The sequence below is a fragment of the Magnolia sinica genome, chromosome 17, assembly GCF_029962835.1.
Source record: "Magnolia sinica isolate HGM2019 chromosome 17, MsV1, whole genome shotgun sequence".
In the NCBI taxonomy this organism is placed as follows: Eukaryota; Viridiplantae; Streptophyta; class Magnoliopsida; order Magnoliales; family Magnoliaceae; genus Magnolia; species Magnolia sinica.
The window spans coordinates 1,378,591-1,394,558 of record NC_080589.1 but is presented as its reverse complement, the minus strand read 5'-3'; the positions used below and the strand labels follow the sequence as shown (position 1 = coordinate 1,394,558).

Here is a 15,968-nt window from a genome sequence, read left to right as displayed (position 1 = left end):
GGATCCATTGTAGATGACCAGCTATAAAGGTTATATCCATCAATCTTTGCCCTTCTTCAGTTGAATGTGGACAGTTGCTGTAATTCTTTCCTTCACCTCTGCTTTATATGTCTCCTATTTAACTTATATTTGAAGCATGTGAATCCATTGTGGTGCCCATCAAAATGATGGTACGGATCATGGATGCGTTGGCCCCATTTCTATGAAGTAACAACCCGAGGAAAGCATGCATCTCCTGAGGGTCGAGGATCATTTCTTCATCCACCAAAAGGGTCAATTTGAACCTTTTCTCCCATTCAAGAAAGGCTTTTGTAATCATCTATCTCACTCTAACTGCTTAAGAAATGTTATTTTCTCTAGCGTCAGCTTGCAGAGCAATGGTAGCGCACTTAAGGAAATGCATTTTCTTGGTACGTGTCTCACACTCGTGGCAATCTGTATACTCTGTAAGACATCCAAGCCGCTCATCAAGCAGATCTCAAATATCAGGCCCACCTGATTGCTAAACAATTAAAAAAATCTACCAACACTTCAGATTCAACTTGCATGTGTGGCTGACGCAATAATCATATTAGCCTACCTTTTTTGGCAAAAGGGATCCGCATGGTGGGACTGCATGGATAGCGGCTCGGATCTCCATCACACACAAGGTCCCCACGTGTGAGAGAGATGAACCCTGAAGAAGTGCACTCGTACGAGTGCACCAAGGCATTGGTCCGTTTGTTTTATGTGATCCATGTGCCCATGCAAGTAAGGGGGTTACATCAGATGCAGCTGAAGTCACGGATCTTGCCTCCCCTTTCATATACAGCCCTACCTCTCTATCTTTTTAATATAATTCCTATATAAAGCACAGACACTTCATTCAGTTTCTTGAAACTCTCAGATCAATGGCTTCTTGGGTTCGTACAATCACGTCTCCATTTAGGAAAGCTTGCACTTTCTTCAACCATCCTAAAGAGAAGAAGTCCAAGAAAGGTCCATCATCATCACCACACAACTATCATCATCATCATCATCATTCCTTAGTTTTTTTTTTAGTTGCTTGAGGGATCTTTGGTGCATGTGTCAACATAGCACCTGTGTATGGGATATGGGCCATTCATCATGTGAGGGTCTTCATGAATATACCAGGATGGCCACTCATCAGGTGGACCGCACGTATGAGAAAAATAGACGGTTAGGAGAATGACCAGTTGCCCCTATCCAATGCACATGTAGTCCATCTAAGGTGATATTTGGTGTAAGGGTCAACATGGCATATGTGTGTGGGGATATGAAAATACCTACCAGTGGCCCATATCCAACAAACATACGCAGTGCATCTAAGGCGATTTGTAGTCTTTGTGTCAACATGGCATATGTGTGTGGAGATATAGGCCTTTTATCATGTGGGTCTCTCCATGAGCATACCAGGATGGTCCACTTACCAGGTGGATCCCACGTGTATGCGAAAAATGGATGGCTAGGAGAAAACTACCAGTGGCCATATCCAGCACTCACATATAGTGCATCTAATGGATATATCAGCCTTTTTTTTGGTATTCATCATCATGCATTAGCCTGTAACGCTAGTAGCTATGGATCATGACCTAACAAAGCTCCTCTCTTCTTTTTCAGCAGGTCATAATCCTCCAAGCATGGATTTGCATGGTGAAGTAATGGCATGCACATATGAGGATGTCCGAGTGATGTGGTCCATTCTCGACAAGTCTAAGCCGAGAGTGTGTGCGACGTGAATTCTTAAACCGGAGCACACGCCCATGCCGACATGTGTGCATGATCACACATCATACATCAATTCGCATAAGCATGCATCAATGTGTATATTAATATAATGAAGAAAGAGAAATAATTAGAAGGTAGAAGGTAAAATGATCAAAGGGCCCTCCCTCTTCTTTGGGTGATGGCCACTTTATGTTGTAACTCCAATATAAGGTATTGCTTAGATAAAATCCCCATGGTTAAATGAGGATCATGGAGAGATTTAAATGAAATTTTATGGTCTTAAATGTGGCCCAGCTTCTTCCCTTAATCACATGGAATTCATTGACCACTTTTGCTAAGTCAATTAAGCTTTTCAAGAATGTAATAGACAGTAGAAATTCATATTCCATGCATGGGCTATCCATGGCAAACGAAGAAAATGGTATCAAGCTGCATTATAGACTCACTTTCCTTAAGACAGTATTTGCTCCACCATGGATAAAATCCAAGCCTACAACTGAGTTACTCGCAATTAGTTCCTATCATATCCATTACTTTTGATAGATAAACCCAATTTTAATTTGATTTTGAAAATTCCCAACAGGAATTTGATTTAAAACTGTCTTTAGAACAGGATTTTTGGCCCTTTACATCCAAGATGGACCAAAGGTTTTGGGTTTCACCAAAGCCGTTTGTTTTGATAGGTCTAACCATGTGACCATTAACGGACTAGGCCTCCTAAATGCCAATCACAATTAAATTAGGAAACCCATTACTAATAATACCAAATGAATCCACCATTGAAGCACATCTAGATAGTTAATAAACTCTTATGTCCTCAATCAATCACAGAGTGAATCCACCATGGAAGCACGTGTGTCAATTCCCGTGTGATCTAATTATTACACTGGTTTGTTAGGATCTGACGCTCATGATTCGATCATCTCTCTTAATGGTCTCAGATCTGGCGACACTGATGCTTGTGGTTTAAATCTATTAATCCAAAGGCTATTAGGCTATTAGGCTATTAGATTAACAAGAAAGTCAACTAGGGTAATGAATATACGAAATCCAAAAGAAACCCATGGTTCTTTTGTACCATTGCATGTTGCATCCAAAATACAAAATAGCTGTATTTTCGGTCATCATTGAAGTATTTTATTTCCATTGGCATAAAGTCAGTACGTTTTATAGCTTGCTTCACGAGAACACAAATACAATGCCTTGTTTGCTTGCTTAGCACTAAAAATGGTTACTGGTGCACTAAGATTGCATAGATTTGAGTGTTATGAGGATTATCTAGAGATATGATGGCAAATTCGATCCGAAGAAGCTGGGAAGTATTTTAGAATCTCTTGCCATACACAAGACAACTCTCTATTTTTTATAGTTCTTATACTCTAGTAAACGGTTTAATCACTCGACTGATGGAATAATGAGGGATGAGGGAAATGAAAAGAAGGGGAAATGATCTAAAAGAGTATTCCAAGTCATTTAATTACCATGGTGACTCTTCAAATTGAAGGAGATTTTTAACTTGTGCCATGTTGAGTTGTTGGGAAATTCCGTACCTATAAGATCTTTCGGTCCCAAATCTCTTATAGAAAGCCCAAGAAGTCCTCTCCCACACTATCAAAAAGAAAAAGAAAAAGATTTAAAAAAAAAAAAAAAGAGGTCAGAAAAGCCAAGAAAATAAAGAAAAAAAGAAAGGAAGCAAAAGAAAGAAAAAGCTCAATTGGCTTTTGTAGCTGAAGAGAACATTGTTTTTTATTTATATACATGCATTAACTTGGAAGAAAAGGTACTGCTTATGAATAATAATAATAATAGTAATAATAACTGAAACGTTTACAATGAAACCTAAGGAAAACAAGCATCCAACCATGGGTTACTATCACCGAATGGCCCCATCAACTCCCCCCCAACATACCCCACTGGTTCATGTGAGTTCATCACTTCCATGAACCATTGCTGCCTTTGTAGAGCCTCCATCTCCATGGCCACCACCTCAAAAGCCTGTAGCTTCTCCACATCTTCCTCTCTCTTCATGCTCTCTTCCTTTGCTTGGATTTTCACTGGCACTGCCGATCGCCTAAGGACTTCTATCCTCTCTTGCACACTCTTTATCTTCGACTCAACCAACCACCTTAACTTGTTCAAATCCTCCATGCATGCACCATGCAAACCCTTCCCAGCAAGGCTTTCATACATCAGGACCCTTGCTTCAGCTTCCCTATTCTCTTTCTCTTGCCTCTTTAGTTGCTCCTTAAGCTTAGCCAACCTTTGCCTGAGAAACCCTTCCTGGTTAATCATCTTCTTGCTTTGTTCCATCTCAGGCAGGCTCTTGAACCTCATGATGACATCTACAGCGTCTGCCGAGGTGGGCCACACCTCCAACGGCTGCGAGCTCTGTGGTCCGTAGATGATTGCACATGCAGGGACCCCACATAAGGTGCTCAGTTCTCTCACCTTCTTTATCAACCCTTTCTTCCTCTTCTTGAAGGTGGCTTTCCTGGACGAGTCATTGGCAATCCATGCAAGCTTAACCTTTTTACGTGCCATGGCTAGGTGGTCCAAAAACAAAAAATGAGCTTTGGGTCTTGTGGGTCTTGTGGGGTGCTTTTCCCTTCTCAGCTTTATAGAGAGAAAATGCATGGGGGAGTTGAGATAAGATGATGTTAGATATTGGGTGAGGAGATATTGGAATGGACGGTTAGATGGCATTTAGATGGATTGAATATGCTACTATTTTTAGGTGAAACGAGATCTCAAGATATATATTTCTGATATTTGGATATTAATATGAAGTAAGTTGGACATTAGGGTTTTTAATTTGACAACCCATTCATTTTAATGATAGGCTTAGCTGTCCACAACACGTGTGCATATCTGGATGTAGCATGTAGGAGATGACAGGGCAGAGGGCTTGGACTACAGCAGCCACGACACACGCACTAGCCATGCAGGCCATGGTGTATCACATTCAGGGCAGGTGCCATGCTGGCTATTTCGTCGTACGTGTAATCTCACATGGCTCTTTTTTTTTTTTTTACTTGGGATCATTGGCTATTTTTCATTTTAACCCTCCAGTTTCTAGCCACTGATTGGACGGTTCTAATGTCCTTTCCATGTGATTTTATGTTTATGGCCCATCTACAGTATGCCCCATTATTTGAACGGTTTGGATTGGGGTTTGTTCATTCCATGTGTAAATGAATTTCTGGCTGCATATGGATGGACATACACCGTAAGAGAATCAAAACTTTTCTCAAAATAAAACAACGTACAGTAGAGAAATCGACTCCTCATGAGACAATATTCAGGAAATTAAGAAGAAAAGAAGCTTGAGAAATACGATGCTGGAGTTATTTGATTCTCTGGAAGAGTGTGATGGTTAATACGCTGACAACCAGGCACTGCCTACGTGGCGTGCATTGATCCCAATTAAAATAACCAAATTGTGGGACCCAACGGACTATCTTATCATCCCAAAATCAAAATTGATTTTAACCGTCCATCATATCTGTCCACCAATCAATCAATTAGCAGAGTAGCTAATTATACATTTTGATATATGATCTATGAAGTGTGGCCCACCATTTGGACTGCGTACTCTGAATTACATGTATGCCACGTGTACAATTTCTTAGGTATCTAAGCTTTTCTCTATAGATACACGACACGAAAATGATCAGGTACAGGCAACGTACGGTACCATAGAAACGGATTGGCTACTCACACTGCCACTGGCCAATGGCTAGTGGTCGGTGCTCTGTGGGCCCCACTATGATGTGTGTTTCATCCATTCTTCCGTATCATTTTACGGTATAGGCCCAAAAATAAAGTTGATCCAAATCTCAAGTGGACCACACAGTGTTGATTGAACGCCCACCATTAAAAACTTCTCGGGTGCTACAAAAGTTTTGGATCAAATTGATATATATTTTTCCCTTCATATAAGTCTATATGACCCAATCAACATGTTAGATGTCAAATAACTATTACAGAGGGCCCTAGGACGTTTTTAATGGTGGACATTCAATCAAAACTGTTTTCCCATGGTGTGGTCCACCTAAGATTTATAGGCACCTCAATTTTGGCATCAATCCCTAAAATTATCTTTCAAAAGGGATGGACGGCGTGGATAAAACACATACATCATGTTGGGTCCACATAGAACCGACCACTAGCCACCTGGCTGGTGGCAGCGTCACTAGCCAAACCACATCGGATGCCACATTTCTACGAAATCAGAAAATAGTAAAAACAAGGGCCCACCCATGAAGGCCATCCTCCAAATTCAGGATGATCCGATAACTGGGTGGGCCACACATGAATGTTGTATCAGACCATCGGTTTTCCTTCAAAGAAACAATGTGGCCCATATGATGATCGAGGCGGCCTGATCTTTGTTACAAATGATCTTAACGGTGGACCCTACCGTTTCCATGGTATTGATGTCATACACAAGTAAGATGTTGGCGAGAAAGATAGCACCGTACCACAAGTTGTGGAACCTTGCATGTAGGTGAGCAATTCTCATACTATATATATATATATATATATATATATATATATATATATATATATATATTTTAGACATGGACAGCGTCACAGCCTCACAGGTACGTAGAATACACGTGTGAATATGCAGACGAGAATCGAAATCATTTAAAATCACGTCTCTCAATTTTCGTGCACGTCTTGTTTATTTCTCTTTTATTGCAGAAGTAGCTGGAACGTGCAACATGCTCCCTTTTCTCGCACACGCCCCTTAAATTCTCTTCATTGAAGTGGCTGGCAATTGCATTTCAGGTGACAGGAGCTTGAGGTCTCTGACCTTTAGACACGGCATTAGTGTGGGACATCTGAGCCGTGCATATGGTGGGCCCCACCATCCAGATGACCTAGCAGAGAATCAGGTCGGTCAACTCATTCGAAGAGCCATCCTTGAATTGAAAACAGAGGCTTTTAGTGATGACCGGCTCTTTTTGTGGCTGGTTTTGGTACAAACCGGTCTAATCTGGGTCCCATCTGGATTTAAAATACTGTTGTATCACCAATATGCATTTTGGTAGAATGTTGGGCTCCATTACCACCATCGGATGGATGCGTGTGAGAGATCCGGACTGTTCATTGGGTAGTGGACACTGAATATCCTCAGGATCATAAAAAATAATGGAAGTCCGCCAATTAGACAGGTCAGAGCTGTATGAGAAAAGGCATTTAGAGAAAAAAAAAAAAAAAAAAGGTCAACGGCCCAAATTCAAAGTGCATGTGCGGCTCGCTTGGATATATGGTATGTTACGACATCCAAGACCTGATGAATGGTCGGATCTATTACATGGATGGCATCCAAGGGTGGAAACAACACCTAAACGGTAGCAATGATGCTGGCCACCTCATTCTATCAAAATTCGTCAATTTTGGCTCTCAATGCACTGGGCTGGACCTTGGGCTTCTGGGCTGGTGGGCTTCAGATCGGGCTTGGACATTTGTAAGCCTGCGAGCTTGGCGGTTGCCCCGTGGAAAGGTGTGCAAAGCCAATGTTGGAAGTCTTTATCAGTGGGTGGATTCCTGACTGTTGGGCCCACCTTAATATATGAGCTTTTTACATCCACGCTGTCCATCCATTTTGAAAGCTCATTTTAGGGGATGATCCCAAAAATGAATCAGATCTAAATTCTTAGGTGGACCATACCAAAGGAAACAATGGTGATTGAACATCCACCATTAAAAAATTATTCAGGGTCAATGGAATTTTTATTTGCCATCCAATCTATTGTTAAGAACATAAAGACATGGATGAAGCGACCAAATAAATATCAGCTTGATCCAAGACTTCTGGGGGCTTCAAGAAGTTTTTAATGATCAATAACCACTATTTCCTGTGGTGTGGTCCACCTGAGACTTGGATCTGCTTCAATTTTGGGATCATGCCCTCAAATGAGCTTTCAAAATGGATAAACGGCGTTGATGTAACGGTGGGCCCCAAAGTCCCTTGGTAGATCCTGCAGAAACTTTTGAAAATTGTTGGGGCCCTCTATAACAGCTTGTGCACGTCAATGAAGTAGTACACGTTGGGGTAACACCTAATCCACTCCCAGTCTCCAAGTCAACCATATTTGGAGAAAGAGCCTGTTTGGACACACTTTAGGGAGTTCTAGTCTGCCTTTCAAATGAATCAGGTCCACTACAGTGATGGCTGATGTATCATCTTGATATTTATTTCTTTTCAATGGTCAGGATTCATCCATCCTTATGGACCGTACTTGATTATTATTTTTTCCAAAATTGAGCATTCTAATATTACCTAATTTGGTCTTTGGTTTTTTGCTGTTTGGATGTAGCATTCGTAAATCACGGGCAAATAGTGTTAACAAAACGGGCTATATGATACTCAGGTCATGTATGCCACTAGATACTCAGGCACCTCGGACTTGTACACGTGGCATACATTAACTCAAACAAAACCGACTAGATTGTGAAGTTTGCAGTTGCAAAGTTACTATCCCTAGATCAGATTGGTTGAATAATCGTAATCTCTCATTTGTGTATGAACACTTGTTAGTGAAAATAGGCTATTGGATTTTTTCATATTTAACTGTCTTATAAATGTCCACCAATCTGATAGTAAAACAATCGAAACAATCTGAATTTTTGTTCCATGATAAATATACATTGGGTACCATAATTTGGACGGTTTAGCTTGACTTCTTATATACCACGTATCCAATTTCTAGGTAATTTCTAAGTGCCTGCGTATCATCCACCACACTCTGCCAGAGTATCGAAGTTTTTCTCGAAAAAAATTGGCTTTTGTTTATGTAATTTTGTTCTCGTTTGATATGGCGTTTGGGAATCGTATCAGAAAAGATCTAGATTTTTTTTTTTCTTACTATATTTAAATGAAAACGATCATGGCCATTCATCACAGCAAGATATGCGTTGTGTCGACATTTCCACTCAAATGAGAAAGTGATGGGAGTCAACGATAAATGTCATATATGGATGGGGTAGAACATGTATAAAGAAAAACGATCTAGAAGCTATGGACCATTTGAATGGGTGCCTCGCGTTCTTCATCCATGATCCGGTGATCTAGACCATCTTTATGGAATTCACTATGAATTATGGATGGCACAAGTGAAATCTCTCCTATGGAATAATCTTGTTCTTTGATTTCTAGTTTTCGGACACACGATCAATAAATATGATTCATCATTGGCCCACATTCAACCTAAAGGAGATAAAAATTGGATGATTAAGATCTGTGCACGTAGACTTTTTCAAGGGATGAGACCCTGGATCGGTGATCAAGGACCCCACGTAGACGTTCCCGACACGGCGCGCACGATGTTACACATACACCGAATAAGTCAACGTTCATCCAAGCCTTCTTTTTTTTTTTTTTTTCCCCTAATATAGCGAATCAGATATTGGGAAGGACCAGGTGTACACGAACCGAGCTAGCTCGGTTAGCTCGCTCGGCTCGACTGACTCGACAAGGCCCGATTTGACTCGGTTCGACGCTGAGTTTGAGCCGAGTTGAGTTGATTTTTTTAGCTTGAAAATGAGTTCGAGCCGAGTTTGAGCTGGCCCCAGCTCGACTCGACTCAGATCGAACCTAGCTCGAATCGAACTTGGATCAAACCAGTTCGGTGACCTAGTTACTTTGATATTGATGTTGCTCACCAAATGTTTGATGAAATGACTTAAAGAAGTGTGGCCCGGTGGCAATGAAGGTATATATATGAAACCAACACCTTTTTTTTTTTCTTGATTTTTATGTTGCTTAAAAGTTGTTTGATAAAATACCTATAAAACTATTACTGTTGTCTCAAATACAATGAGATTTTGAAGGTGCAGTTCGGGTGTTTGTGAAAATGCTACAATGGTGAACTTGGCTCAAACTGGCCCGAGCTGTTGACTAAACCAAGCCAAGCTGGCCAGTCAAGCTCGAGGGCCTAGCTGAGCCAAGCTCGAGCTGAGGTTAGCTAGTGGCCGAGCTGAATCGAGCTGACGCCAACTCGACTCGGTTCGACTCGATGTACACCCCTAGGAAGGTACAATGAAGTATGGTACTATACCATCTTTTCCGCTAACATGATACTAGTGTAGGAAATCAGTACCATAAAAATGGTAGGCCCCACCATGAAGATCACCTAGGAAAAAAGATAAGACAGTTCAAATGATCAAGAATTCCACACCTTTGAAATCAATGGATAACGGTTGACCATATTAGTGTGGCATACTTATTAATCAGATCGGCTCGATTTTCGAGAAGAGTGATCTCCATGGTAGGGTTTACCTTTTGGGTGATACAGATGTCCAGCACTTATCCTGTTGGGGGGGATTATACTGTATCACAAGTTGTGGTATATTGCCTGTATGTGATCCGTTATCATTTTGTACAGATTGGGAGCCATCCACCATAAATGCCATATCCTAACCTTTCTTCAATCACACTTTCCGCGAGGGTAACGCGGTAGTGGATGCTTTGGTGAGGATGGCTAGCGAAGGATGCTCCAACAAACTCTACCAATGCTGAGCTGAACTCCCGAGGCTGATTAGAGGCGCCTTGGTTCTGGATAAGGCCGATCTTGGATCCATCAAGTGCTCTTGATGAGGATCTCAATCTTCTAATAGCCTTAAAGACAAGTTCTGATGGTTTTTTTTTTTTTTTTTTTTAGCTTTCGAGGGAAAGGCCTCCGGGATGCTTTCATCCGATCTTAGTGTCAAGCCTAGATTGTGTTCATATGATGGGTGCGGTCCGAAATCTTTTTGTTGGAACCCACCCGAAAGGCTGTAAATTTTCTCATATCAATGAAATCTCAATGTCTTGAGCCCACTTTCTTAAAAATTATAAATAAATTATAAATAAATAAAAGATTAGTTATCATTTTTCACATTCGACACATTCACATGTGTTAAGATATCACAGTTGAAAATGAGGTACTTGATCGTGGAAATTAGCAATTGGATAGTCTCCTCATGCGTTGAGTTCTTAAAAGTGGGCACATGTCTGGGTAGTCTTTAAGATTGGATTTCGATGATTTTTTGAGAATCCTACTACATGTGGTTATCCATCATGTGTACACTAGAAATACCAGAGAGTAGGGGTGTACATCAAGTCGAACCAAGTCCAGCTGGCCTCAGCTGGGCTCGGTTTGGTCACCAAGCACACCCAGCTCGAACTCGGCTCGGCTCGATGACTAAGTCAGTATCTCTAGCTCGACTCGGCTCGGTCAGCAATCAGACCAATTCGAGCCAGGTTCAAGCTTTCGAGCTAAGTTCAAGCTCGAGCTTTCGAGCAAAGTTCGAGTTTGTTTTTCGAGCCGAGTTCGGGATTGTCGGACAGTCGAGCAGGGGCAACCGGGGCAAGGTAGGACCCCCGGACAGCTGAACAGGGGCGACCGAACAGGAAAGGGACCGCAGGACAGTCGAGTGGGGGCCTCGGGCAAGCGGCGCAACCTCGAAGGGAGAGAGAGAGCTCAAGGACTAGGGCCTCGGGCAAGCGGTGCAGCCTCGCAGGTGGTTGATAGGCTGAGAGAGAGAGAGAGAGAGAGAGAGAGAGAGAGAGAGAGAGAGAGAGAGAGAGAGAGAGAGAGAGGTGAGGAAGACCGAAGACTGGAAGAGGGAGAGAAAGTAGAGTTCGGGCAGTCTGAAGTCGGGTGTGGGTTGAGAAGGGTAAGGGTAGGGGCGTGGGTTCGTTGAGGTAAAGAAGGGGGTAAACTTAGGTTAAGATTTTTAAAAAGTTTATATACCCTGCACCGATTTGAGCCGAGTTCGAACTAGATTCGATCTGAGTTGAGTCGAGTTGGGGCAAGCTCCAACTCGGTTCAAACTCATTTTCAAGCTCAAAAAATCAGCTCGACTCAGCTCGAACTCAGCTTCGAACCGAGTCGAATTGTGTTTTTTCGAGTCTGAGTCGATCGAGCTAACCGACCTAGCTCGGTTCGTGTACATCTCTACCCGAGGGAAGAGCACGTAATTTCTGGCTGAATGGTCACTGATGAAGAACAAGTCAAAGGTTAACCTCAACATGGGTAAATGCCGCGTGAGCGGAGCTGAAAAGTATGCTCTCATCTGGACGCGGATTGGCTGATGACCGCTACATCACCCAGCTAACCGATGGGAAAGCTATATGGGACCCACCACGATGTATATCTTTTATCCACGCCGTCCATCCATTTTCCAGCTCATTTTAGGTCATGTGCCAAAAATGATTCGGATCCAAAGCTCAAATGGACCACACCATAGGAAACAGTGTGGATTTAATGCCTACCATGAAAATTTTCTTGAGGGCCCACTGAAATATTTATTTGCCATCCAACATGTTTATTAAGTCATATAATCTTGAATGAAGGGAAAAAACAAATATCAGCTAGATCCAAAACTTTGATGGCCACCGAGAAGTTTTCAACGTACGGTAGGTGTTCAATCCCCACTATTTCCAGTGGTGTAGTCCACTTGAGCTTTAGATATGCCACTATTTTTGTATCATGCCCTAGAATAAGCTGAAGAAAATGTATGGACGGTGTGGATAAAACACATACATCACGGTAGCTCACATAGACATTCCACCAGCTTCTCTCTCTCTGTCTCTGTCTCTCACTCTTCTTATAAATAGAGAGCATGTCAAAGACATATACATGATATGAGCCATGGCCTCTTCCTCTCTTACAAGGACTTCATCTCCCTTTTCTCTTCCCTGCTTCTTCTTTCTTTTCTTCTCTTGCCATTCTCTCCTTTCTTCCATACAAAGCACAGAAGCTTATTTCTCCATATCAGCCCTACTTCCTGAATCCCTCTTCAATTCCATCTTCCTCCATAAAGATAACAATGCATGCCCTGCTAAAGACTTTTACACCTACCCTTCTTTAATCCGAGCCGCCAGATGCTTCCCTAAGTTCGGCAATGTCGGCCCACTAGCTATCCGCAAGCGCGAGATTGCTGCTTTTCTCGCTCAAATCTCCCATGAGACTACTGGTAAAACACCCTCTCTCTCTCTCTCTCTCTCTCTCTCTCTCTCTCCGTTAAGGTTGCATGAAACCCCATTTTTCCCGCCAAATGTCACACGTGTAAGACATCTGAGCCGTGCCAAAGGTAGACCCCAAGATGAAGATCACGTGGTGCAAGTATTACTCAGATACACTCATCTGCTGGGCCAACTTGAACATCGTGCACACGTGCACGTCGCACGTACACATCCAATAATATCCTCTCACAGATTGACTGGTAACTAAATTGCAGGAGGGTGGGCCACAGCACCAGATGGACCATATGCTTGGGGCTTATGTTTTAAAGAGGAAGTGAGTCCACAAAGTGACTACTGCGACTCCACCAACAAGCAATGGCCTTGTTATCCTGGCAAGTCATACAAAGGAAGAGGACCCATCCAGCTCTCATGGTAAGATACATCTGACCAATCAGAAATGCTCCATTGGTGAAAATCAATCTGGACCGTCCATTAGGTCTAGTCCCCACTTCACGATCGAGCTAGGACTCAAAGATCATCCAGCTCAGATGATCCTTACCATTTGAGAATCACTTATAAAATAGACGGTTGTGATTGTTTATGGAGAGCAGGTCCAATCAAAATTTTGGACCATCCTGCCCAAGGCTTGAAAGCTTGATGGCTATAGAAAACAAAGGCCCATTTTTGGATGGACAGGATCGTCCAGTTGGTATCCTAGATTTACTTGGCAGTCCATTTCGCTTGCTTGGGCTCTACAATACTAGCCATTCGATCTACAGAGGAGATAAAATCATGGAACAGCTAACTGCTCACATCCACCTACATCTTTTGAGTGGCTAGGATCATCTGTAAATTTAAAAGAGGATGGTACATGCCTTTCTCTTTTCCATTGTGGTCCCAGCAGGTGATTACGAGATCAGTACCATAAAAACAGTAGACCCCACCATGAAGATCACCTGGTACAAAATTTCAGGCCAGTTACTAATCAGATGGGCCACACCGTTTGAATAAAGGTTCAACGGACAGTATGAATCAGCATCCATGTAGGCCATATAGAGGACTGATCTTAAACAAGTGGCATATTGCCTGGAAAGATTTTACCGTACCACAAGTTATGGTACGGTTCCCCGCACGTGATCAGGTTCTATTTCTAAACTCCAATATTAAAATCCGCTCATCACGGGACCGGAATCTACTGTCGACACCTATTGTAGGAAGAGCGTGCAACATCCGTGACATGCGTGAAAATTCCAATCCGTCCATCAGTTTCGACACCTAATTTTCTTTGACGTCAGTTATAATATCACATGGTACAAAACTCAGGTGGGCCACACCATAGGAAAACAGTATAGATGTGAACGCCTACCATAGAAACAATCCTCAGGCCACCATGTTATTTATATTCCATCGAAACCGTTCATCAGGTTATCATAACAGTGATTAAGATATATCCACACCGTCCATTCATTTTTTTCGTATCATTTTAGGGTATAAGACCAAAAATTAGGCAAATACACTTCTCAAGTGGACTACACAATGGGAATTAATCTCTTACCGTTGAAAACTTCTTGAGGGCCACAGAAGTTTTGGATGGAGCTAATATTTATGTGTTCTCTTCATCTAGGTCCATGTAACTGTATGAATAGGTTGGATGGAAAATAAACATCACGGCTGTCCCTAGAAAAGTGTCAACGGTGAGAATCATTATCACCGCCACTTACTGTGATGTGGTCCACGTGAGCCTTGGATCTGCATCATTTTTGGATTCAAATGATACTAAAAAATGGATGGACGGTGTGGATAAGACCCATACATCACAGTGGCCACTCAAATCTTCTGCCAGGCGGACGCAATCCGCGTCCGATTCAGTGAGGAACGCAACGCGTGATTTTACGTTGCTACTGTGGTGTGGCCCATTTGAGTTTGTCATCAAGATTATTTTTCTTATGTACGGTAAAAATGATGTGTGGAAACCGATAGACGGAGTGGATTTGGAGGAAAACCGTGTGTTACACACGTGCTTCCTATAACAGATGCTGTAGAGGATTCCAGCCACCCATCGCCGACAAAGAGCCTTCACAATTAATAGTTGCCCATGATATTTCGCAGGAATTACAACTATGGCCCAGCCGGGAAGGCGCTGGGCTTCGACGGCCTGAGAAACCCGGAAGCCGTTACGAACAGCTCGGAAACCGCCTTCAAAACCGCTCTCTGGTTTTGGATGACGGAGCAGAAGCCAAAACCGTCGTGCCATGACGTCATGGTGGGGCGGTATCGTCCATCGAAAGCGGATCTTGAGGCGAACCGAACGAGCGGTTTTGGGCTTGTGACGAATATAATCAACGGTGGATTGGAGTGCGGGAGAGCTGGAGACGGCCGCGTCAACGATCGGATCGGCTATTTTCAACGATATGCACAGCTGTTTGGTGTCGATGTGGGGCCCAACTTAGATTGCGAGAATCAGAAGCCCTTTTGAGTATGAATCGGGACCGTCCAATTAGTGAGTACAACCATGGATGGTCTCTGTCTTTTTAGAACTCATTCCTGTCAGACAACTAATTCTATTTGAAGCCGTTGGTTTGAAGGGTGTTCATTAGATGGTTAGGTTCATCAGATATATGTTTCGTTTTCAATTTTTTGCGATGTATAGTGGGGCCCACTAGATGGAAGGTTCTGATTGATGTATCAACCTTTTAAGTTACTCCGGAGACATGACTCTACTGTAATCCGGTCATGTCTCTCCACGGTAATCCGGTCCTTCGGTTCTACCATTGGGTCTTCCTCAAGGGGATAACAAGCGTCTTCCGGACTACTCACATGAATTAAATAAACAAGCTCATAACCCTTTAAATAGAGATACTAATTAATGAGGGGGGAGAGAAATCAAAATCAAATTACAAAAAATTACTAAAATTCACAACTTACTGTAAATAGAAGGTCGTGATGTTACCAGCGCGAGTCCAAAAATAGTAAGTATCCTATTTGCGTTGAGCACAAGGACTGCTGATCTAATGGTATTTTGCAAATCTGACTTATGCAACCCGGTGTAGCAGGATTAGGTGGCTAAAGTAGCTCGTTCTACACTAAAATCATATATTTTACAACTCATTCCGGATTGCGAGATCCCTTCAATTTAATGTGCGACGGTCTGGATCACTTCTACCGTCCACCGGGCCTTTTCTATCCATCTTGGCTGTGAAACTGTCCACAACCCGCTCTACATCAGTGCTCTAACACTGATTAGATCTGCAGGTGGCCCACGCTGTACAAAAGTAATGGA

At 42.5% G+C, this 15,968-nt stretch overlaps 2 protein-coding genes across 2 annotated transcripts; one reads left to right on the top strand and one right to left on the bottom strand.

Annotated features, from left to right (window-relative positions):
* Positions 1–3,005: 3,005 nt before the first annotated feature.
* Positions 3,006–4,999, bottom strand: LOC131231401 (agamous-like MADS-box protein AGL80). The gene has a single exon (XM_058227567.1). It carries the CDS (start codon positions 4,429–4,431, stop codon positions 3,568–3,570), a length of 864 nt encoding a protein of 287 aa, XP_058083550.1. The 5' UTR covers positions 4,432–4,999; the 3' UTR covers positions 3,006–3,567.
* A 7,375-nt stretch (positions 5,000–12,374) lies between these two features.
* LOC131230932 (chitinase 10-like) lies at positions 12,375–15,167 on the top strand. Its single transcript, XM_058226957.1, has 3 exons — positions 12,375–12,699; positions 12,964–13,120; positions 14,798–15,167. Exons 1-3 carry the CDS (start codon positions 12,375–12,377, stop codon positions 15,162–15,164), a joined length of 849 nt encoding a protein of 282 aa, XP_058082940.1. The 3' UTR covers positions 15,165–15,167.
* The last annotated feature ends 801 nt before the right edge of the window (positions 15,168–15,968 follow it).

Excerpts from the sequence above, each read along its gene's own strand:
- LOC131231401 (XM_058227567.1), bottom strand. The coding sequence starts at position 4,431 with ATGCCATCTAACCGTCCATTCCAATATCTCCTCACCCAATATCTAACA.
- LOC131230932 (XM_058226957.1), top strand. The coding sequence starts at position 12,375 with ATGGCCTCTTCCTCTCTTACAAGGACTTCATCTCCCTTTTCTCTTCCC. Across the intron at positions 12,700-12,963 it reads AATCTCCCATGAGACTACTG|GAGGGTGGGCCACAGCACCA; the intron begins GTAAAACACCCT and ends ACTAAATTGCAG. Across the intron at positions 13,121-14,797 it reads GGACCCATCCAGCTCTCATG|GAATTACAACTATGGCCCAG; the intron begins GTAAGATACATC and ends GATATTTCGCAG.